The 20,525-nt window shown below is 35.6% G+C and overlaps 1 protein-coding gene across 2 annotated transcripts in view; it reads right to left on the reverse strand.

The window, feature by feature from the left end:
• AKAP7 (A kinase (PRKA) anchor protein 7) overlaps positions 1 to 20,525 on the reverse strand; it is an 89,378-nt gene that overhangs the window by 68,488 nt on the left and 365 nt on the right. Inside the window, exons 1-4 of one of the 2 annotated variants that reach the window (XR_774817.1) lie at positions 17,438 to 17,581; positions 16,238 to 16,383; positions 11,242 to 11,378; positions 5,814 to 5,974 (exon numbers count right to left, since the gene is read on the reverse strand). Coding sequence is in view for 1 of the 2 variants with exons in the window: in XM_010574702.1 (XP_010573004.1) it covers positions 5,814 to 5,974; positions 11,242 to 11,378; positions 16,238 to 16,383; positions 17,438 to 17,588 (595 nt within the window). In the remaining variant the exon portion in view is untranslated. Of the gene's footprint in view, positions 1 to 5,813; positions 5,975 to 11,241; positions 11,379 to 16,237; positions 16,384 to 17,437; positions 17,589 to 20,525 lie in introns of those variants that run through there. The other variant, XM_010574702.1, reaches the window with a different exon arrangement.

Consider the following 20,525-nt stretch of genomic DNA (forward strand, 5'->3'; position numbering starts at 1 on the left):
CTAGAAAAGTTAAGGCTAATTTTTACAAGCTCAGTGACTTCCTGGAACAAATTTTTGGAGAGCTTTCAGACCCTCTTTCATGCAATTTGAAGTACTCTGTAATACCATTTTGTACCTTACTTTTATAATGTCAAAATTGCTGAATGTCATCTGCCTCTCTTACACTGGATGTGGGTGAATCCATTAGACAACTGTTTCCCCATAATTAGACTTGAAATGTGATATATGAAACTTACTCAGAACCACTATATACTGGAAAGGCTCAAAAATTCAACAGCTAGATCAATACAGAATGTTTCATAGAAAATGGCACACTGAGACATATTCTGTAATAAAAATGACCCTCTTCTTTTCCAAGATTTTATTAGATATGGAAAACTGCTACATACGTAAATTTTCTTGCAGTCTATTGATTTCTGCTTGTCTCTAAACCATGTTCCAAGAAAAGAATCATTGGTGTTTTTTTCTGCTGGTTATATTCATCACTAAATAGAGCATATATATATTTGCTGACATAGGTAATTATATTGTTGAGACAGTAGAACATTGCCACTTCCAAGTTTAGAGCATGCTTTGCTTCCTGCTGTGGATGAGCCAAGTTTCTACACAGCCCAGTATCTGCCACACACATTAGTAGGCACTATAACTAATGGCACATGGTCTAGAAGAGAACCTAATGTCACAGCAGTACATTTTCAATGCAACTGTTATGGATTTGGAGTAACAGCTTTTTGTTCACTTTGTACAAATCAGTTGTTTTAATGGAAAATTCCAAGAGTAATTCTGAGTTCTCAATTTTTACATCATGTGAAATGACTTAAGAATAACTGAGAAGAGGCAAAATTCATTTATCTTAGCTTCAGCCATCTGGAACTAAAGTGAACTAAATTAACTGAATTAAACTATTTCCCTAGGCTCTCTGAAGTCAGGGCAATGTAACACACCCTAAAATAGATGCTAAATGTGTGGTTTCATAATCTTTAAAGCTCATAAACCACCATCCTTGCCACAACAGACTGTTCTCCACCTCCATGCTTGCCACTGCTTCTATCTTTTGTGCTGACAGTCATGTAAGTAAACAGTAAACTGCACTGGCAAACCGAATAGGTTAAAAATTAGCTGGCAAAGGTAAAACATTAATTTAACCACAGTTGAATTCACCATGTGGCTGCACAAATCCCCAGCACAACAAAAGGGGCCAAACTACTTTGGTATCGTGGCAATGCCAGCTTATGCTTGAGTAAAGCTGTAATGTACCTAGAGAAGATGATGGGCAGTATGATTCCCTTTACATTTCTCTCTCTCTCTAGTGCGGACTGTTAGGAAAATCAATTTAGTGAGATTAGACTAAATGTCCTTTATATAAAACTAAAGTTAAAGGAAATGACTAGTTAGGTGTACTATGTGTCTGTCTAGTACAGTCCTAACTGTATTAAAATATTCAACCCAACAAATCAACGTTTCTTAAAAACAAAGGACCAAAAGGAAATGAAATAGTTATCTGCATAAACAGAAAAGTAACTTTTTTGTTCGTGAAATACAAGCTCCCCCTCATGGCCAGACCATAACATGCATCATTCATCCATAAAACCAAAATCTGCAAATTCTGTGGGTAAAAAGGAGGATTCACTTATTCACTTTTATCAGCTTCAAATAGCATTCACAATATAATTATAAAAATTAAAATCAAAGCCAAACAATTCATTACATTTTCCAAATTCACTTAGTACTTCAAATATTCTGTAGTGTATGTAGCAAAGCACAAGAAATGGATTTTTTAAAAGTCATTGTAAGTGTCTATGACACTTTTAGCTCAGGATTTCTAAAAAGACTTGGACAAAGAGTGATTAAAATACTCCTCAAACTTCTGTCCTAACAGTTTAGCACTATTCCTGGAAGATAATTATATGATGCTAATGTATTTTAATGGATTATTGGGAAATAACTAGGAAATCACAACAAACAGAAGATCCATATTAGCTCTGCTCTTCCTAAACTTTTGTCACTGGCAAACTTATATTTACATAGGTATTAGCAAACATGCACTTACCATTATAATGCTGTACCACATTCAGATGTTATTGGTATCAAACAAATTTCCATATAATTTATGGAAGTAAATGGACTCTTACAAGAAGCTAATTTAACTTCTTATATTTTCTATTGCTTGTGTTATCAATATTTCTCCTTCAACATTCATGCAGAACACAAAATAACACACGAAGTCAAAATTCACCTTAGAGCATAGCAGAAACCAAACAATCTTGAAGTAGCAAACCAGTAATTCTGTAATAAACTAAACTTAGGTCTTGCAAAAAACAAACCAGCTACAGAATCTCTCTTAACTGTTCCATAGACAACAACAGAATGATTAACATCCTGCAGGCAATACTGTGTATTTTTTTTTTCTTTCTGCCAGCTTCAGTTCTAAAATTTCAGTTTTCTAGGGACACAAGTTGTATCACAGGCAAGCTGTACTGGGAGCCAGAATAAACTTGTGACAATTAATTCTGTCAAACATATATAACCTTACAGCAGTATATATGAAGAGTTGATAGCAATCTTCACACAGATCCTGACAATAGCAGCCAAGCAGAAAAGAGTTTCCAATATTTTCTCTTGTGGCTGTCTCTCTAAAATTGTGTATTCAGGATACTATCCACAAAGCAGGAATACTAGCCATAATTTTGACATACAGCCTTTTTTGAATTAATATACGAAATGTATTACAGAAAATAAACTCAACAGCACATTTCTGCTAATATGATTCTTTACATTAGAAGGTGTATTTATTGTGTGAAGTACAGCCCAGAAAGTACTACATGGGTCGTTTCCCCAAAATGCCTTCAGTAGGAGGTTTGGCCCTTAGAGGACTGTTTGCTAATGTTTTGTAAAAACTGTATGCAAACTAAAATGTGTTGCAATTAACTCTGTAAGTATACTCTTAAGTTAAAGGAAATATACATGTGATACACTTGGGGGAGGGGGGAGAATCCTAATGACTCTCTTGTTTACCTCATCAGTTCTGAAGAGTTTACATGGATTCTTTCGTTTAGTATTATTTCATATTTCAAATTGCACTGCCCTGAAAGACATTTGTGTAATAAGAAATAATCTATTTTTATCAGGTTATTTATAGGAAGTTCTTTGCAATTTAATCTAATGAAGATATACATAGAAACTACTTAGTATATTCATTTTCTTCCTACTCACACCTGGCCTTTCCCCTAATTTAATATGTAACTAAGCTAACTTTTGAAACATACTTTATAATCTTCAGTGTTACATAATTACAGACCTAAAGACTTTTTTTCTGGCACAAGCCTCAATACAAAAACTGAATTTGCTTTCATGAATTATAGGTTACCTGTTAGGAAATAATAACAGCAATTCCAGGAAGGCACAAAAACATACTCTGAAATCAGCAGCAATTCAGAAGTTATGGCTATGACAGTCACTAAGAAGTGTTAAGACACCATGTTTCAGAACTAAACCCAGACAAAACAAACATCACCTCATAAGTCTAGAGAATGAACGACAGGCCTAAGGCCAAAAAATGATCCACTGACTTGGCAAAAGTAAGCACTGAAATATGAGACACTTTTACTAAACAGCAGTGTTAAGTGCAAATAATATTTGCTGTAGTTCTAATATAAATGAAGAATGCTCACTAGTGAGTATCAGTAGTAACGCTTTACAAAGAAAACATAGGTTTGCTTGTTTGCTAAATTTGACTGTACTATGCAGTTTGCTTACTAGGAAGGACTATCAAACTGAAAAACAAAGGTTGAAATCTGATCTCATCATTACTTGTCTAATCCTGATTAAAATCTGGTTCACTAGTCTCAGATGTGTAGAAAATCACTTAAAATGAACTCCTTTATTTCCTGTACTTAAAAGATATTTGGCTCTCCACGTCTAGCAACTTCAATTATTTTGGAGTTCTTAACCATAAACTTCTCAAAATCATAAGTTACTGTCACTAACAGGAGCCATTCATCTCCCTTCACAAGAGGTATTGAAAGGGAATGCAGTTTATGACTTATCTCACTATTTATAAAACAGGATACTTACAATATTCTGTCACCTTTAAAAAAAATCTAACGACAAACTTGAAGACAAGTATGAGGAAGCATATCGTCCAAAGGACTGAAGAAATACTTGGTAGATTCAATCTTTGAAATAATTATGGGATTATTTGACAGCCAAAGCCTCCCTGGAACTGTAAGAACTGTTCAATTTCTACCATACTGAATGTTAGAAATACTTCTCTATCGAGCGCTGCTTAAAATAATAAAGCATTGCCCAATAACAGCATAAGCAATTTGGTAAGTTGAAAAGTTCACAGTCTTCTATTCAACCTTTCTTTAAAACACAAGTTAAAAAATACTAGACATTTTCTAAAGGCACTTCAGAAATTAAACTAATGAAATGCTAGAGAAAGCACTGTATAAAGACTTTTTCCATTTTTTCTCTGTACTGGACTGCAAAGAGGTAGCGTGACAGCAGCAGTCTTTGCTACTCTGCAAAATGTCCTATATGGGTTATTGCACTATTAAAAAATGATGTGACTTCACATTCCTCAGAGCACAAAAGATAATTCATCAATACTGAAAAACTCTTTTAAAGAGTCTTTCCAAGGAATAGTTGGAATTGCCAGGATAGTTTTAAAGGACACCAACGAATTACAGACAGTACTGTTCTCTGAAAATTTTTATTTACTATCTGTAAACAACATAGTTTAAGTATAGACTCAGAGACAAAAAACTCCACTCTACCTTGTTTTGGTCCAGGTACTGACTGCTCTTTCTCAGCTGGAATTTATACTGCTTTTAATTTATAAATTCCTACTGACTTGAACTGCATCTTTAGATGCATTTTATCTGACTGGCAAAGGCAGTGGCCTTAGCTCCACTGTTAAGACAGAACTGAGAGTTTTGCTCTTGAAGTGAACATGTGGGTGCACATGCATAGTAGCATGTACCTGCTACATCTTTCAGTAACTTCGTAATTGCTAAAGGCATTTAACATTGAACAAGCCACAGACTGGTTCCACAACTGCTCCAAAACAAATTTCAGGTTAAAGCAGCATGGAATCCAACTCCATTACTCTGGCAAACGAGTCATGTCCTTCTCCTGAATTCCCCTTATCCTCCAGGGGTGCAGAGAAAGTCCAGATTTTACTTTATACATATATGGAAGTGTATGTATAAAGTACATATACATACCTATACATGTATGTGTGTGTGTATAGGCACTTATACATGTGGGAGTGGTAAGTTACAGTTAATTCACTGAGATGTAAGAGTGATACGTATAACATACAGGAAACACAAAACTTAAAGACTTCCCAGACCACGGAAGAGGAAAGCACATCACTGTCTCTCAGTGTGAACAGCATGAACACAAAGGAGAGAACTATGTAACTCTGCAAGTCAGGTAAATGCATCACAGATACAGTTCTTAAAGTCAGTAAGTATGAATATACAAATCAAAAGGGGTATAAATATCAGCTGAGAAACAGCAGACAGTACTTGGACTAAACCAAGGGAGAACAGAATCTTTATATCCATCTACAAGCCTGCACTATGTTTTTTTACATATATTAAATAAAAAGAGATCAGAGAACAGCACTGGCTGTAATTAATTAATATCCTTTTGAACTATGCTGGGAAATTTGTTATGTAGCCTTTGCAGTTGTTAAAGGGAAATTAATGTTGACTAAATTAGCACCAACTTATCTTTGTGCCCCATTCTCATCTACTTTGTCAAAAAGTCTTTAAAAGCACTTAAACTAGATTGACAAGTTATACCTGCTATTTCCGCAAGTATAGTGGTATGATCATTTTCTGCCAGCTTCACAAATCCAACTTCATTTTTGAAGTGATCGATTCCTTGGAAAGACAAATCCACGGTTTTTCCTTTCAGGCGATCTTCTACAAAATCCTTGCTATCTGAAAGAGCACCAACTGCTCTGTCAAGAGGAAAGAAAATATCTATGTGAAAGTCAAATATATTAATACTGTTTACATTGCTGTTAATCTTTATATCAAAAAATCTCACAAAGTTTTATTAGTATCAATTTATTATCTACTCAGGTACTTTTGCACTACTTCCTATCAATGCAGTCAGTATTATTATTACCATTTTATAAAGGTAAACTGATTCATGCACCCTGCTGTAAAACCACAGAAATAATAAGGCAGACCTAGCAGCAGGTGTAATTCATCAGAAGAGTTTATCTCAGTCCTCATGGTGACTAGATATTAACATGATACTGTGCATCTCATTCAAATAAGATACTTACTCAGAAGCATTTAGTTTTCCATTCTTAAATTAATTAATTTTTTTCATCTCCTGATAGCTCAGCTGAACACTCTAAGATTCTGCTTAATTCAAAGTTACTACAGAGTGTTACTTAATATTATAAACAGAGGTTAGTGACATTATATACATATAATGATAAAATTATATGGAAATTACTATTAAGATCATTGAGAACTGTTATTAAATAACTACTATCTAAATTGATGCTTACTTTCTTTAAGAGATAAGTAGCATGCACACATAATCTACATGTAAGTTAAGAAACAGGAGCAAGCCTGGTAACCTTTTAATAATAATTTTAATTAGCCACATTAAGTGTATGTACGATTACATGAAATATTTAGTTTGACTTGCACTTGAAGTGATTCATGTGCTAAACAAAAACTATGTAAACATTCTTAGTGTCTTCTAAAAGATCTCTCACATGCTCACAGTTTTTAATTCTATTCAACGAATACGAATTTAAACTTTTCACTAAACCAATGTTGACTTTATAAACGCTAGATGGCAGTAACAGGTTAAAAACTCCAACAGAGTTTATTTTACTTTTTCTGTCCTAGCTGGATGAAAGCCATCACCACAATTTCTAAAGTAGGTTAAATTATATTCTTTAAGCCTGTACAATTACAAACAACTCTACACACGTTTCCATTGTGTTTAACAAGATGGACTCTTGATGATATGCATTTAATTGAAACCTAGGCCAGGTTAAGAAAGACGTTAAGGTTGATTACATGACAAAATATCCTTGATTGATATAGTCCACCTGTGGGTTTTTTATAGGACTTTAATCTACAGCCTAGATGTACTTTAGCTCCTATATAACCAATTTAAACAACAATGCCATTACTTGTTCCTTGACAAAGATACTTTTTTTTGAACATAGTCTCTGCCACTTACCTACCTTTTTATCACCATTAGACAAGCCCATTCCTGTGTCTTTCGTAAGTGCTATACTTCAAGACCTTTCAAAAACACCATCTAATACTGGCTATACCTGTCAGATTACTTCACAGGTAATCATGTGTAGATTTATTTACCAACAAGAACCTGGAAATTGTTCCAAGACAAGTACAGATATTTCAAATACACTGTGTCAAAGATTGCAGTGGGCTTTCAGGTAGTGAATCATGCACAAACCTAAAACCCAGCTCTGGATTTTTTTGCATCTGAGAACTGCTATACAGAGAGTCATGGGAAGCTCTGTTCCCCAGCTGAACAAAGATTTGTATTGCCATACTGTAGGGTGTGCTGCAGAACACACCGACCAGCTTAACTCTACCTGATGAGGTCTATGAAAGGTTAATTCAAACAGTACAGTGTGTTTTCAGTTTAGCACTGTGTCACTGAAGATTTAGTTGTACTTTTATATATAATCTTGTAAACACTAAAATATTTAGAAAAATAATTGTCATCTCACTCTAGCATACTTTGTATTTTCATATTCTGTCAATCACTTTATAACGTCTAACAATTGCTTTGTAAGACTAATGCACAAGGACAAACATTTCCACTGAAGCCAATAGCAAAAAACACAACAGTGGTATTATCTTGTTATTCCATATCAGACAGCATTTACAATGCCAAATAGTAGTTACATTCAGTGCAACTAACCCACAGGGATAACAAAAAGTTTACCAGCATTTTGGTCCAAAGTGGAGAAAGGAAATAAAAAAGAGAATTAAGCAGCATATTCTAAGTGAATACAAACGAGGATTATAGAAGCAATCCCTGGGTTTTTTCTATATTGTTGTAATGTAAATTTTAAAGCACTTAAAATTGATGTAGTTTCTTTTCAGAAATTTCTGAACTTTTAATTTTGATTACTTGTTAGAAAAAGCAACCTTGCAAAAAAAGCCAAACTGAACCCTTTCAGCTCTCACATGTATAATGAAAAGGTTAGGTTCATAGTCTTTGACAGATAACAAGCAAGAAGAACTTGACACTATAGTCTGGTAATGAAGGCATTTACTGCGAAGGCAGGCATCCTGATTTCTAGTACCTGATCCCATGACTATGCATACAGTTAGCAAGGACTAGAACTCCTTTGCTTGAAGGGAGTGCTGTCATGACTCTTTCTTGCTTGCTTTCTTTATGGTTTTTAAAATCTCACATTCTTGATTATTCATATAGTCCTACAAAAAGAGATGTAAAGCGCATTCATGAAGGCTAGACCGCAGCCAACAGTTAGGAAACTTGCATGGGAATTACAGGTCTGCATTCCCTTAGAAAGAGCGGCCTAGAATACAGATCTTCCATTTTCAGGGTGAAAGCTGTATGTACTAATACCATACAAAGGGCTTTGTGCTGAATTGAATGTTACGTTTAGCACATTCTTATCACGCGTTTTGACTTCAAATAGTGTTCAACACATTTCATTTCTGTATAGACAGAGGCACTATTGTGCAAATACAGTAGAAAAACTGCAGATATCTAAACAACTTAATGGATCCAAACCTAAGGATCTGTGAACTCTCAGATGCCCAGTTGACTAGCTGCACTTTATTTGAGGGATTACTCTCACCCTGTTACACACAGGTTCTTTTGCCAGCTTGGATCTTGGTTTCTTTCCATTAATCTGGTATCAAAAATTGGTGAAGCAAAGAAAGGAAAATTCAACTTTTTACCTTCAAGTTCTCCCAAAAGATTAAACAGAAAACACCAGTTATGAAAAAAAAAGTAAGAATCCCGTATAATAGAAAATGCGATCTAGAATACCTGAGGATAGCTGAGCTAGATACCTGTAGGAGGCATCTGGCCAGGGAAGGGGTGAATCACTGGGGAAGCTGCTGCTGACTAGAGGACAGCTCCTGGGTGCCTGGACTGTGGAGTTCTGCTGGGAGAGGCAGAGAAGAACTCCGTAAGTAAGTGCTTGGCTGGCAGTCGGACAGTGAGAGCCAAGAAGGAGCTCAACGAGTAGCAGAAGATACTGAATTTTAGAATATTTGTTTTGATATACAGTTTAGGACTCTAAAAAATATTCATGAGCAGGCATACTTGTCTTTGAGATATCCTCTCACATTCCCTTTTTAAAAAGTTTGTACTTCAAACCCTTTTTAAAAAAATCTTGCACACACAGTCGGTGGTTGTTCTCACCGATTTTCAGGTGCTACCACAGTCTGCTCATCAACCAGGGCAGGAGGAAGCTGGTGTGCCTACTCCAGGAGAGAAAAGGCACATGGGGAGGAGAGGGAGTCCAGCAGATCTAGTATCCTTTTCTTTCCTTTCTAGTCTCTGTTCCTGGCTATCTGTTTCTCTCCCTTTAGATCAGGCTGTTGAAGACGAGGATGCTGACAGACTCACATCCTCACGGGAGAGGTAAGAGTGTAGAGGCCTCAAAGATAGAGCATTCAAGGAAACAAGTGTGAAAAACAAGCAGGGCAATTGATTTAGATATACCAATAACTCACTATTTTTAGGTGTGTTAAATGTTTTTAGCGAAAATACTTCTACTTATTAGAAGCATGCCCTTGACTATCAAACGGTTCCTAGATTCTACCTTGGATTCTTGCTTTCTTGTGAGCAATCTGCACTTTAACCTTCTGGGGGAAAAAGGTATTCAACACACACTTATTAGCCACATTATTTTGTAACTGTATTACCACAGCCAAAGCAATGTCTCATTGCACTTATTCATTATTTGATCTAGACAATTCAGTACTGGACTGCATGCCTGCTAACACTGCAGAGGAAACCAGTAAGATAGATAGATAGATAGATAGATATACATATATGACAGAGGGCCCCTGAAAGAACTCATCTGGGGAAGATGAAACTGTGAGGCTTCTCTTTCACAAAATTATAAGGACCTGATGAATTTTGATTCATTAGCAATTCACTACAAAATTGACACATAAGCAATGGAGGATTCCCAGATGTTCATATAATGCCAGTAGGCCATTTATCAGCATTTTACATAATACTCTATTACCAAAGAGTTTGCAATCTCAATTCTGCAATTATAACATGTGAATATAGAGACATCACATATGCAGGCCATTGGGCACCACATCTAAAAAGAAACTATTGAGAAAGTCTGTGTAAAGCAGGACTATAAAATACAATGTACGTTTTCATTCAAAGTCAAAATTACAGCTAGACAACACAAATTATTATTCTGAACATTCATAAATTACAGCTGTATAGATAGACTTAAAAAGTCTGAACATCTTCGTATTAACCATTGAATGTTAAAGTAGGCTTGTCAGATAGCAGTACAGCATGTGATGAACAGTAAAAAACACCAGAGAACTGCATTTTTATAAAGCAAGCAGTTGCATCTAACATTTAGACATATGATGTCATCGTATAACATATATGCCTTTCCACAACTTTTCTACCTTTTATATGATCAAAAAAATCAGCTACATCACTGAAGCAACATAAAAATTATACTTTTGATAAGGCTTAATAGCCCCCTCTCTTTTAGTGTACTTAAATTCACTTAGGAATATTAAAAAAAAACTGTAACTGCATGAGACATTAGCTTGGAGCTAAGGTTTATTCCATTAAAGCCTTTCAGTGGCAATTACTAATTTGGCTTATAACATTTGCTAAGCTATGAAATTCTGAAAATTCCGCTGTTAATCTGTTCAGTGTCCCCTATATAAAAACATTGTTTTAAAATAATTACTTTAGCAAACATGAGATTTGTGCATGCAAGCTCAGCAGACAGTAAGAAAAACGCAAGGGAGAAAGCATACTTTGTTCAGAGCTCATGGCATACCATAAGTTATGAAAATGGCTAATATTAAGATTAGCATTTTAAGAACAACATGAATTAAATGTTCGGTAACCCTAGTAATTTTGGGCTGTGTATTGCAAAAAATAAGCATCAGCTACCCCTTCTAGTCTTTTTATGAACTCCACCAGCAAATATACTTTCATATACTTAATTTAACACCAAATACCTACACGCTAATTTCTTCTTCATTGGATAAATGCATCACTAGCATGGTGACATGCAACGAGCCAGAGTGAACCATTGCTTTGGAAAGCCTTTGATCCTTTTGTATTATTGCATCTTGGACAGCCTGAATACTGCCAGTAATCTGGGAAGAAAGACAGACACAGAAACAACAGTTAGCCATTACAATTACTGTATCCCATCATGCAAGTGAACAAGAAAGTGCACAAACTGAAATCAAATGTTTATGTAGAAACCATTTTAGCAGAAGAAAGTTTTATCCTCTGACAAAGCTGTGCTAATTGACCTGAGTAAACCCAAAGTGGGTACAAAGAGAGTGATTAATAAAGCACTGGACACCCCCCATCACATCTTCATAGCAGTTTGCTTCCATAAGTATGATAAATTCCTGGAGCAGATTAAGATCATCCAGTTTCACACTGCCAGTAATCCAAACAAAAGGCGTCTTCAAGGACTTTCTCTGCCCGGTTTACTAAACTTGTATGTTGCTATGTGCAGATGAGTGTCCAGAAAAAGAAGAGATCTTTGCAGGATTGGACACATACAAAACAAATTCAGTAAATAATTTGTAGAGATATCCGATTTACAATTCTGATTATACTGCCCAGTAGACAGATATAATTTATATACTCTCTTCAAACTTATTTTAATGAATTTCCATAGAACATGTATACAGTTCTAACTTCATCAGTCTTTTTCTTTAAAATTATTTGAATTACATTTTCTTAATTGAAAATTATTTGTATGGTTATACATGCTTTATAAATTGTACCCAAAATGTTTTCTGTGCTTGCCATTATGATCATTGTATTGTACTGATTTAAAAAAACAAAACAAAAACAAAACCCAAAAAACTCTGCAACTATTCTTGAATATGTTAGTTGAAATGAAATCAAATCCAATAGCCTTGACCATCTGACAAAATGATTTATTTTTTAAAGCATTGTAAGCAAAGACGTTACAGGCAAATTAGCTTTGGTGTAAAAAGTCAAAAAGAAGCATGTGGAAAACTTCAATCATCTTTTTCTTTATTTGAAACTCAGTGGCGAATGCTTCACACATATACTATACATACTGACTTCTTTTATAACATAAGCACAAGTAGCTCTTAGGTTAAAAAAAAAAAAAAGCATTGATATATTTTGGTAGCTCTGTTAATCATAAGGAACATATAAATCTCCTGAAAAAACACAATCTAATGGGAGTGGTCAGTATTTTTCTGATTGAATTTTTTAAGATGAGTTTTGCCATGTAGGAGTTTTACCTAATCATAGATATCTAGTAGTGCTATATAAATAAAACCAAATTATAACTGAAAGAAACCAACTCTAGAGAGGGTGGGGAGGAAGAAAGACGGTAAAAGCCACTTGCCGGAAAGAGGTGATATGGCATCTACAAAACCACAAGCGTCTTAGGTAGTGTAAGACATATGAAGAAAATTCCACCAATATTTTGGTCATAAATCATGTTGTAATAAAACCACTTTCCTTCATATGTCAGAACTGATCTTATCCTGGATAAATAACACTTTTATTGTCTCAGATGTAGGAGAAATTTAACCAACATTTAAACAAAAACCAGATAAACACAATCCTTGGTAATTACAATGTATTGACTGCATAATTATTCAAGTTTATGAACTAAAGCAAATGAAGCTATCCCCGTAAAGAAAAAAAACCACCAAACCTCAAAAATGAAATCACCTATCATATGAATTACAATTTTATTCCATTTTCACCTATTGCTTCTAAATTTAATTTGTACCTGAGAGCTGGTGAAGAAAAAAAATATAAATGTAAGCATACAAGCCCTTCAGAATACAGAAGACAGGTGCGGAACTGTGTTATCATAGGGGTAAGACCACCCTAGCTCTGAAAAAGATCAGTGATGTTATTCAGCATTCAGATTAGCAGCCAATACCCCACATCCCCTTACCCATAAAGCTTCCTCCTGCAGTACTTCTGAGTCCCTTCCTGCTCATGTCCTAAACTACCTCCAGCTCCCTCATAAAGTTCAGTTCTGGTCTGGGCAAGAAACAACACATGCTGTGGCTGATTTTCAGCTCTAAGGGGTTGACTGGCTAACAAACATGCAGATATTCATTCATCATCTGGCAGGTCTAGAAGAACAGGTAATTGCCACAGTCACACTACAGTCTTCAACACAAGCATGTTCTTTCATGGCTCTCTCTTTTATGCAAGCACCGACTCCACAAAAAATTGCAGGAAATTAGTACCTCTGAGATGTCAATTTTTTTATCCAAATTCGGACAACAGGTTGAAAACCCACAGCAGGTTCAAAACCCACAAAAACCCAATGGGCTTATAACAAGGCAAACAGATAGGCAGGCTCACACCTGTATAAACTCCATTAGGAAACCAAGCTAAAAACCTAACGAATAACATACCTTTGGGAAGAGGATTAATTCCAAAGATGGCCAGTTAGCAGTTCCAGAGACAAGCTATTGCTGAACCCACCAGGAAAGTATGAAATGAGCTGCCTTTTTCATAAAGGCAAAATAGAAAGCAGACTGAGCACGTTCTCTCTCTCTGGCTAAGTGACAACATTCTACACAATCTACACTATTTGGAAAGAAGAAAAAGTTTTCAAGTACATTTTTGTGAATTTCAGGAATTTATTTTTAATATGTTTTCCCAGACGTTATGTGATCAAATCGTAACACATTAGCTGTAGCATAGCTATGCCATCACAATGCATAATATAACTTCAGATTCATTATGTTTTCTTCAATAAATCTAAGGTCCAATTAACATTTGAGTGTGCTGAATTTCAATTAAGCGAACCAGGACTCTTCCTACATCTCTGTACAACTAGTTATGACCCACTGCATAAATAAAAAATTTAAATTGCTATTTAACCTGCTATTTACGTTACCTTACAAAGTTTTATGTTACATTTGAACTGCTATGATGCGATTTTTTTTGAGATTTCCTAACTTAACTGAAAGAAATGTCTGAAGGCAGATCATACTCAACCATTGCCCCCTCAGATTATTTTCAAAAGTGCTCCAAAATAAGGCCTTAAATACTGATTTCAAGGTCCCTTCTCCCATTACTTGGATTATGTTTTTCTGAAGAATAATAAAATAACATAGCTTTGCTTATTGCAAGGATACTACTAGTAAGTGAATACAAAGACTGTAAGCTTTAAAGATTTAGCAGATTAATTATAATCAAGACTGGAGGACCCTGAAAGGCTAACCTACCAAGTGATAACACATCAGATGAAACACAACTTAAAAAAAATTTACCAGAAAGGGATACAATGATAATCATCCATTTAACTATTTTTGCACAAGTAATAATGAAAAGTTCAATATAAATCCAAAATTAATGGAACACCACATTTTATTTCTGAAGATTCAAAACACAATTAAAATGAAAACGAGGAAACTGTTTCATTTCCAAGAGGAACAGTTCATTAAATGTTCCAGAAATATCTCTTATTACAAAATGGTTCTCTGTGTAAAGCTTAAAACACCACATAAAATATGAAGAAAAAGTACTAATGCCTAAAACACTTCACTGGAATAAAATCAGATCCTCAAAAAGAGAAAGGTCTCTCATTACTAACTGAAATACTACCAGCAATTACCAGATTCCCTCTGGCTATCAAGAATCCAGGTGTCTTAAGTCTAAATTTTGGCTAATGTTGCCTATACAAATTCCAACGTGTATTTTCTACTTTCAGAACAACTCTACATCTAAGACAAGTATAAACAAAACTTTCTAGCAAAGTCCTGGAATTCCCAAATGCTCTGAGATTTAATATAGTTGTTCCCTTACCTCAGTAAATTATATAAGACTAAATACATGACATAAAAAAGCATGCATAGTTAAGACTTTTCCAATTAACCAGCCATTCAACGTAAGAACAAACATGAGCAGAAATTCTCAATTATCAGATTATATAACCCCTACATTATTCTTGTACTTGTTAAATCATGGAACAGACAGGAAAAAAAAGATATTTCAGGGTAAGATGATACAAAAGATCCCCCACAATATTCCTGTCAGGATGTCCTGGATCTTACAAAACCAGCCTCTACAATCTCTTCTTCACATAGTATGTTTTGAAGAATCAAAGACTGCACTGTAATTTTCAAACCTACTTTGGTTTATTTTCATTTTGGATTCTCTTAATCTTTGACTTTCTCAGAGAACAGATAGTACAGATGTAGGATGAGTTAAAATTCACCTGAGATAGCTCCTGGTATTAAAAAATAAACCCAAATTTGGAGATGGTGGTAAACTGTTGGGTTTAACTTTTTAAACATAATCCATTTACTTGCCTTGTTTGCAGACACAAAAGGTATCGAAGCTGTACCAGAAACATCGCACAGCATGAAAGAAATCATTCTCATTCACTGCCTGAGACAACACATGCCAACTACAAGAAAATACATTTTCTTAAAGAGCTCTCTGCACTTCTTGAATCCATTTGAACAACATCTCACTAAAATAATAGGTTGTTTGAATTTTAAATAAGATTATCAATTTTACTGGAAAATGTTAAACTACAAACTGCCTAGTTAAAACAGCAGTACATCCAACTTTAAATTCCTATCTATAAGGAGAGCTAAAAATATTGGTAGTGATTTTCTTATTAAATTAAATAGGAATGTCTCTCTTCCTTATTCTAAGTGAATGACAAAATAAGCAATACTGGAACAGTACAGAGGGGAAATTTAAGCCAGCTTCAGTCAAAATTATGTGAAATCCGTAAGACTGAAAAACTGAACAAAAAGATAATATTTTTCCTCTAGTCTTTCCCAGAAAAGCAATTTTATTCACAAAAATGTTACTTAAAATAAAGTTACTCTCTGATTAGGCTGCTAATGTTCCTTTAAAAAATCTGAAAAAAAATTATTTTGCTCAAGATCAAACACTGTTCTTCTTATAAACACATGCAGCTGTTGAAGTAATTCTGGTTATACCAAATTAGTATAATAAAGAATATCACCTCTGGATTGGTAATTGGAAGAGAAATGAAATAATTTGGCTGATACTGTTTTTTCTTTTTCTTCTTTCTCTCACTGCCTTCTTCAATTTCCCTTCCAGTAGTCCTCTTTCTTTTCTTTTTTGTATTTATTTCAGAGGTTGCATGCACTGAAGAGAAAAAAAAATTACTTTCAGCATACAGACAAATCAAAATGAAGATACACTTACTATCATGCCAACAGGAGCTGGACTTCGGTCAGCTGACTGGAGCATGTCTTCCCAGTCATCAGATCTGCCCATGCTCTGAACTGTTTGATTGGGATCCTACTCCAACCTGAATTAATATAGTCATACAAGTGGAGTACCATACTTCAACTAACAGCCTACACCTCTAAGCGGGGCTTATAAACTGCTAACATAGACACACAGCTTCCAAACTACTGTGTTTCATTTAGCCAACTCACACTGCAGTGTAATAGGCCTGCAAATTGTCTACACTTGAATATGGACATGACTTCAGAGCAAAAGGACCAACATTACGTTTCAAAAATCCCATGCATGCTGCATTTTGAAATATAAAACATGGTAATACATAGGATTATTAAGGGAAAAGGTTGTATTAGACTAGGACTGGCCAACCTATAGTTCAAGGACCAAACTCAGCCCAGAAGAAAATTTAATCCAAGCCAGATCTACTGTCTACCTCCTCCTTTGCCAAAGACACGTTCCCACATAGCAAATGAAAACTGCATGTCCTCAATTCTTCCTTTGCACCATAAATTATTTTTCTCCTAGCTTATTTCCTCAGGACTTTGCAGACCCTCTCCCACCATGTGGCCTGATACATACACATAAACTGACCAGACTGCAGACATCCACTGTCCAATTAAAGGTGCACTTCTAGCCACATGCTTGGATACACATATTGGAAGATAGCTCATAAAAGCCACCACTTGAGAAGCTCATATACAGTAATGTGAATTGACATATGAGATGTCTTTATTCTGTGACTCATTGCTGCAATGGATCACAAAGTGGTAAATTTTTAATATGTTCAAGTATTTGCAAGACTGAGTACTAATAAGAGAGGCTCTGGGCTGGATCCTGCTTGCAGGGAGACTCTGCTCCATGTGCTAGGCCCACTTGTACACGCCAACAGGCAGGACCAAGAACTGAGTGCGTGATGTGTCTATGCTTCCACACTTCTCTTTAATATACTTACTAACAAATTCATCTTCAATATCTGTGTCAACAAACGGCATTTCTGCCATCAGAGATTCTACCGAATCAGCATGACATGGCTCTTTTCTCTGTTGTGTCCTTTTCTTATTCTCCTTAAAGATTTTCTTTTGCTGTACATTTTCCAGCCCATCTGTAATATATTTAAAACAACACACTGGATCTTAGTTTTTTATATAACCAGCTAAGAGACATCATACACAAGCAATATATCAAGTATACATTACTCCAGTTATCAGCAAAAGGATATTGACATATAACCCCCTTAAGAATACTGCTCTTCTTCCTTGTCAACATATCAGCAAAAATACTTCCATGCTTTATGTGGAACAGCAAAAAAAGGGGGTTCAGCCTTCTGTATTTAATAACTTATGGTCTTGTTTGGTTCTAAGTAAATGCAATTATGTGCCAAAAAAAAGGGATACTTATAATTAAGCATGAAAAAATAAAGTCTTCGGACATCACGTAAAGTTCACTTTAGATAATAATAATGGCATATGAAATTCAGTGTGGACAAACACTGGCAAATTAATTCCAATGTAAACACACTGAAAATGAGGCACAGGAAGGGAATCCTACCATTTCACATATAACAAAGAGCTCTCATCTGACTGTATCATTCAGGAATGAGATGATTATTCTACTCCTGCATCTCCCACACAGTATAGCATGTTATAGACAGCAATGATCTGAACTTCTTATTCTAAAAACTGACTTTTAGTATTTAAGCTAAAGAAGGAATCAATATAAATCAAAGGAGGAATCAAAATAAAAAACTCATCTTGCATGTATAAAGATATACATGAAGTTCTATCTCAGAGTAATACCACAAAGACAGAATAATCTCCACTAAAAAGTCTTTAAAAATGTCTTTTTCCCCAAGAGTACTAAGCATGAGTCATTTCCTTATGTCTGCTTCGTGTTTCTGCATCAGTAAACTCCAATATTTGCGTATTAAGTTATACCTTAAAAAAAATGAAAAAGTAAAACCTTATCTAGCAGCAAAAAATGTGCACATAACCAGGCATCCAGCAATATTCTTTTGGGACAACTCCACAATGGGATTACTGTAGTGGAAGAAGCCTTATGTCAGAATTGCAGTTTATCCCAGGACAGCTCATTACTACAGACAACACACTTTCAAAGCTCCTCTTGTGACCAGTGCAGATAGTCCAAATCTGGCCCAAGGGGAAAATTTGGCAGCAGAAGTGCATATTATGTTCTTGTGGCATGCAAAGCTACACTACATGTATAAAATCAATATTACAGACCCAGTCTGGGTTATTATCACCCTGTGGAGTGTGCATATATCCCTTTATGCTAAGGAAGATAAGTAAAAGAACAACCTGATCAAATGCTAATTCACTCTAACCTAAAGTAGGGAGGCATAAATCACTCTGTGGTTGTGGTCTGACACCTAACTTTAACCCACAGGCTATTAAAAAGAAACAAAGTATTTAGATTTGTTGCTTGTTCCCCCTGTAGACACTAAAGAACTATGCACAGCAAACATGTTAAAGCAATGATAAAATTATTACTTAACGCTTAGATTGAAGTAAAGGTCATACAGAACAGATTGTTGCTGGTGAACCACAAGCATACAGCAAACAACAATCCTTCCTTCAAAGAGATCTCAAAGTGAAGGACAAGACAGAAAGCCATGAAACCGACAAACAAGTAGGCTAGTCTGGGTCAGTAACGTTATCAACAAGATTCAGAAATGCAGAATCATAACCAGCTGGGATCAAAAAGGATTTGTTAAGGCAGAATCAGCTGCAGAACAAGGACTCACATAAATCTGAGGGGTGTACATTGCAGATTATGCGTTTCCTTTGCTCTATCTGCTCAAAAAGCAACATACTTGTGCCACTTTGAAAAATTCTGTCTGCTCACAGTAGCAGATGGGCATAGCAAAGGCACAGCTAGTGACTAACAATGTCCCTTCTCAAATCAATTAGCTGAACCAAACAGGCACTGCTTCTAAATTCTACAGGTTGTGCCCCAAGCAAAAAAACTCCATCCTTCACCTTTTCTGAAATATTTATTAAAGAAATCAGCAACAAAATTCAAGAATCATGTTCTAGTCACTGAACCAACCTGAAAAAAAGATTTTTCAAAACTCTTGACATAATGCTGATAATCTGAGACCTAAGAAACAAAAGCAGCTTCCATGGGAACTCCTCAACCACCAAGCTGTTATAGGATAAACTCTTTTTTCTTAATTGCATGCTTAATTATATCAGACTGAATTTCATACATGAACAGGTGTATACACTATTCCTGTATTTGTATTTGTTTAAGTGGCTGCTGCTCTTCACCAGTATTTAAGTCATCTGTTCCAGCAGAAAAAATACCATGATACACCTAGCTCATAGAGGAGAGAATACAAAAACAAGGAGCAATAAAACATATTTGGTTGCATTCTGTTCCCAGCCCTCTTCTCTCCATACTCAGATTATAGTTTCAGATAGAATAATCTTCTATTATTTGACACCTACACATCACAGATCACAGTGAGATTAGGTCTCCAGGCACTGTTCCCTGTTTAATATGTTCATGTTAATATGTTTAATATGCTTATGTTCATATGTTTAATGACAAATTAATCCTTTGGAGACAATTTAACTGAAAGCTGCTGTAGAAATAGATGGTCTTACTCTCCAGGCATTTTGAACCTCCAGGGCTAGCACTAGTGTTTACACAGCCAGGGAACTGAAAAAGCTTAAAAAAAAACCAACAACCAAACACAAAAACCAAACCCTGGGGAAAAAAAATGGTAGATTTAGTATTCAGCCAGGTCAGATGCTTACACTGACTGACTGAAGGCCTGGGGAGAGAGCAGGGGCAGGCGGAGAAAAGACAAGACGACTTTTTAGCAACAACCCACAATTAGGTTGAATCATCTTCTCCTACTACCTTCCACGACGCCTCCTGTGAAACCCACCTCTTTGCCATTTGATCTCTCAATACGTGTGCACAAGCTAGAGTTTTCCCAGCCTCTCTGCCCGACGTGACCGCTTTAACGCCTAACGGACATCAGCAACGACCGGCCTCCCCCCCCCCCCCCCCCC

Source organism: Haliaeetus leucocephalus, unplaced genomic scaffold (assembly GCF_000737465.1).
Source record: "Haliaeetus leucocephalus isolate CR32 unplaced genomic scaffold, Haliaeetus_leucocephalus-4.0 Scaffold450, whole genome shotgun sequence".
In the NCBI taxonomy this organism is placed as follows: domain Eukaryota; kingdom Metazoa; phylum Chordata; class Aves; order Accipitriformes; family Accipitridae; genus Haliaeetus; species Haliaeetus leucocephalus.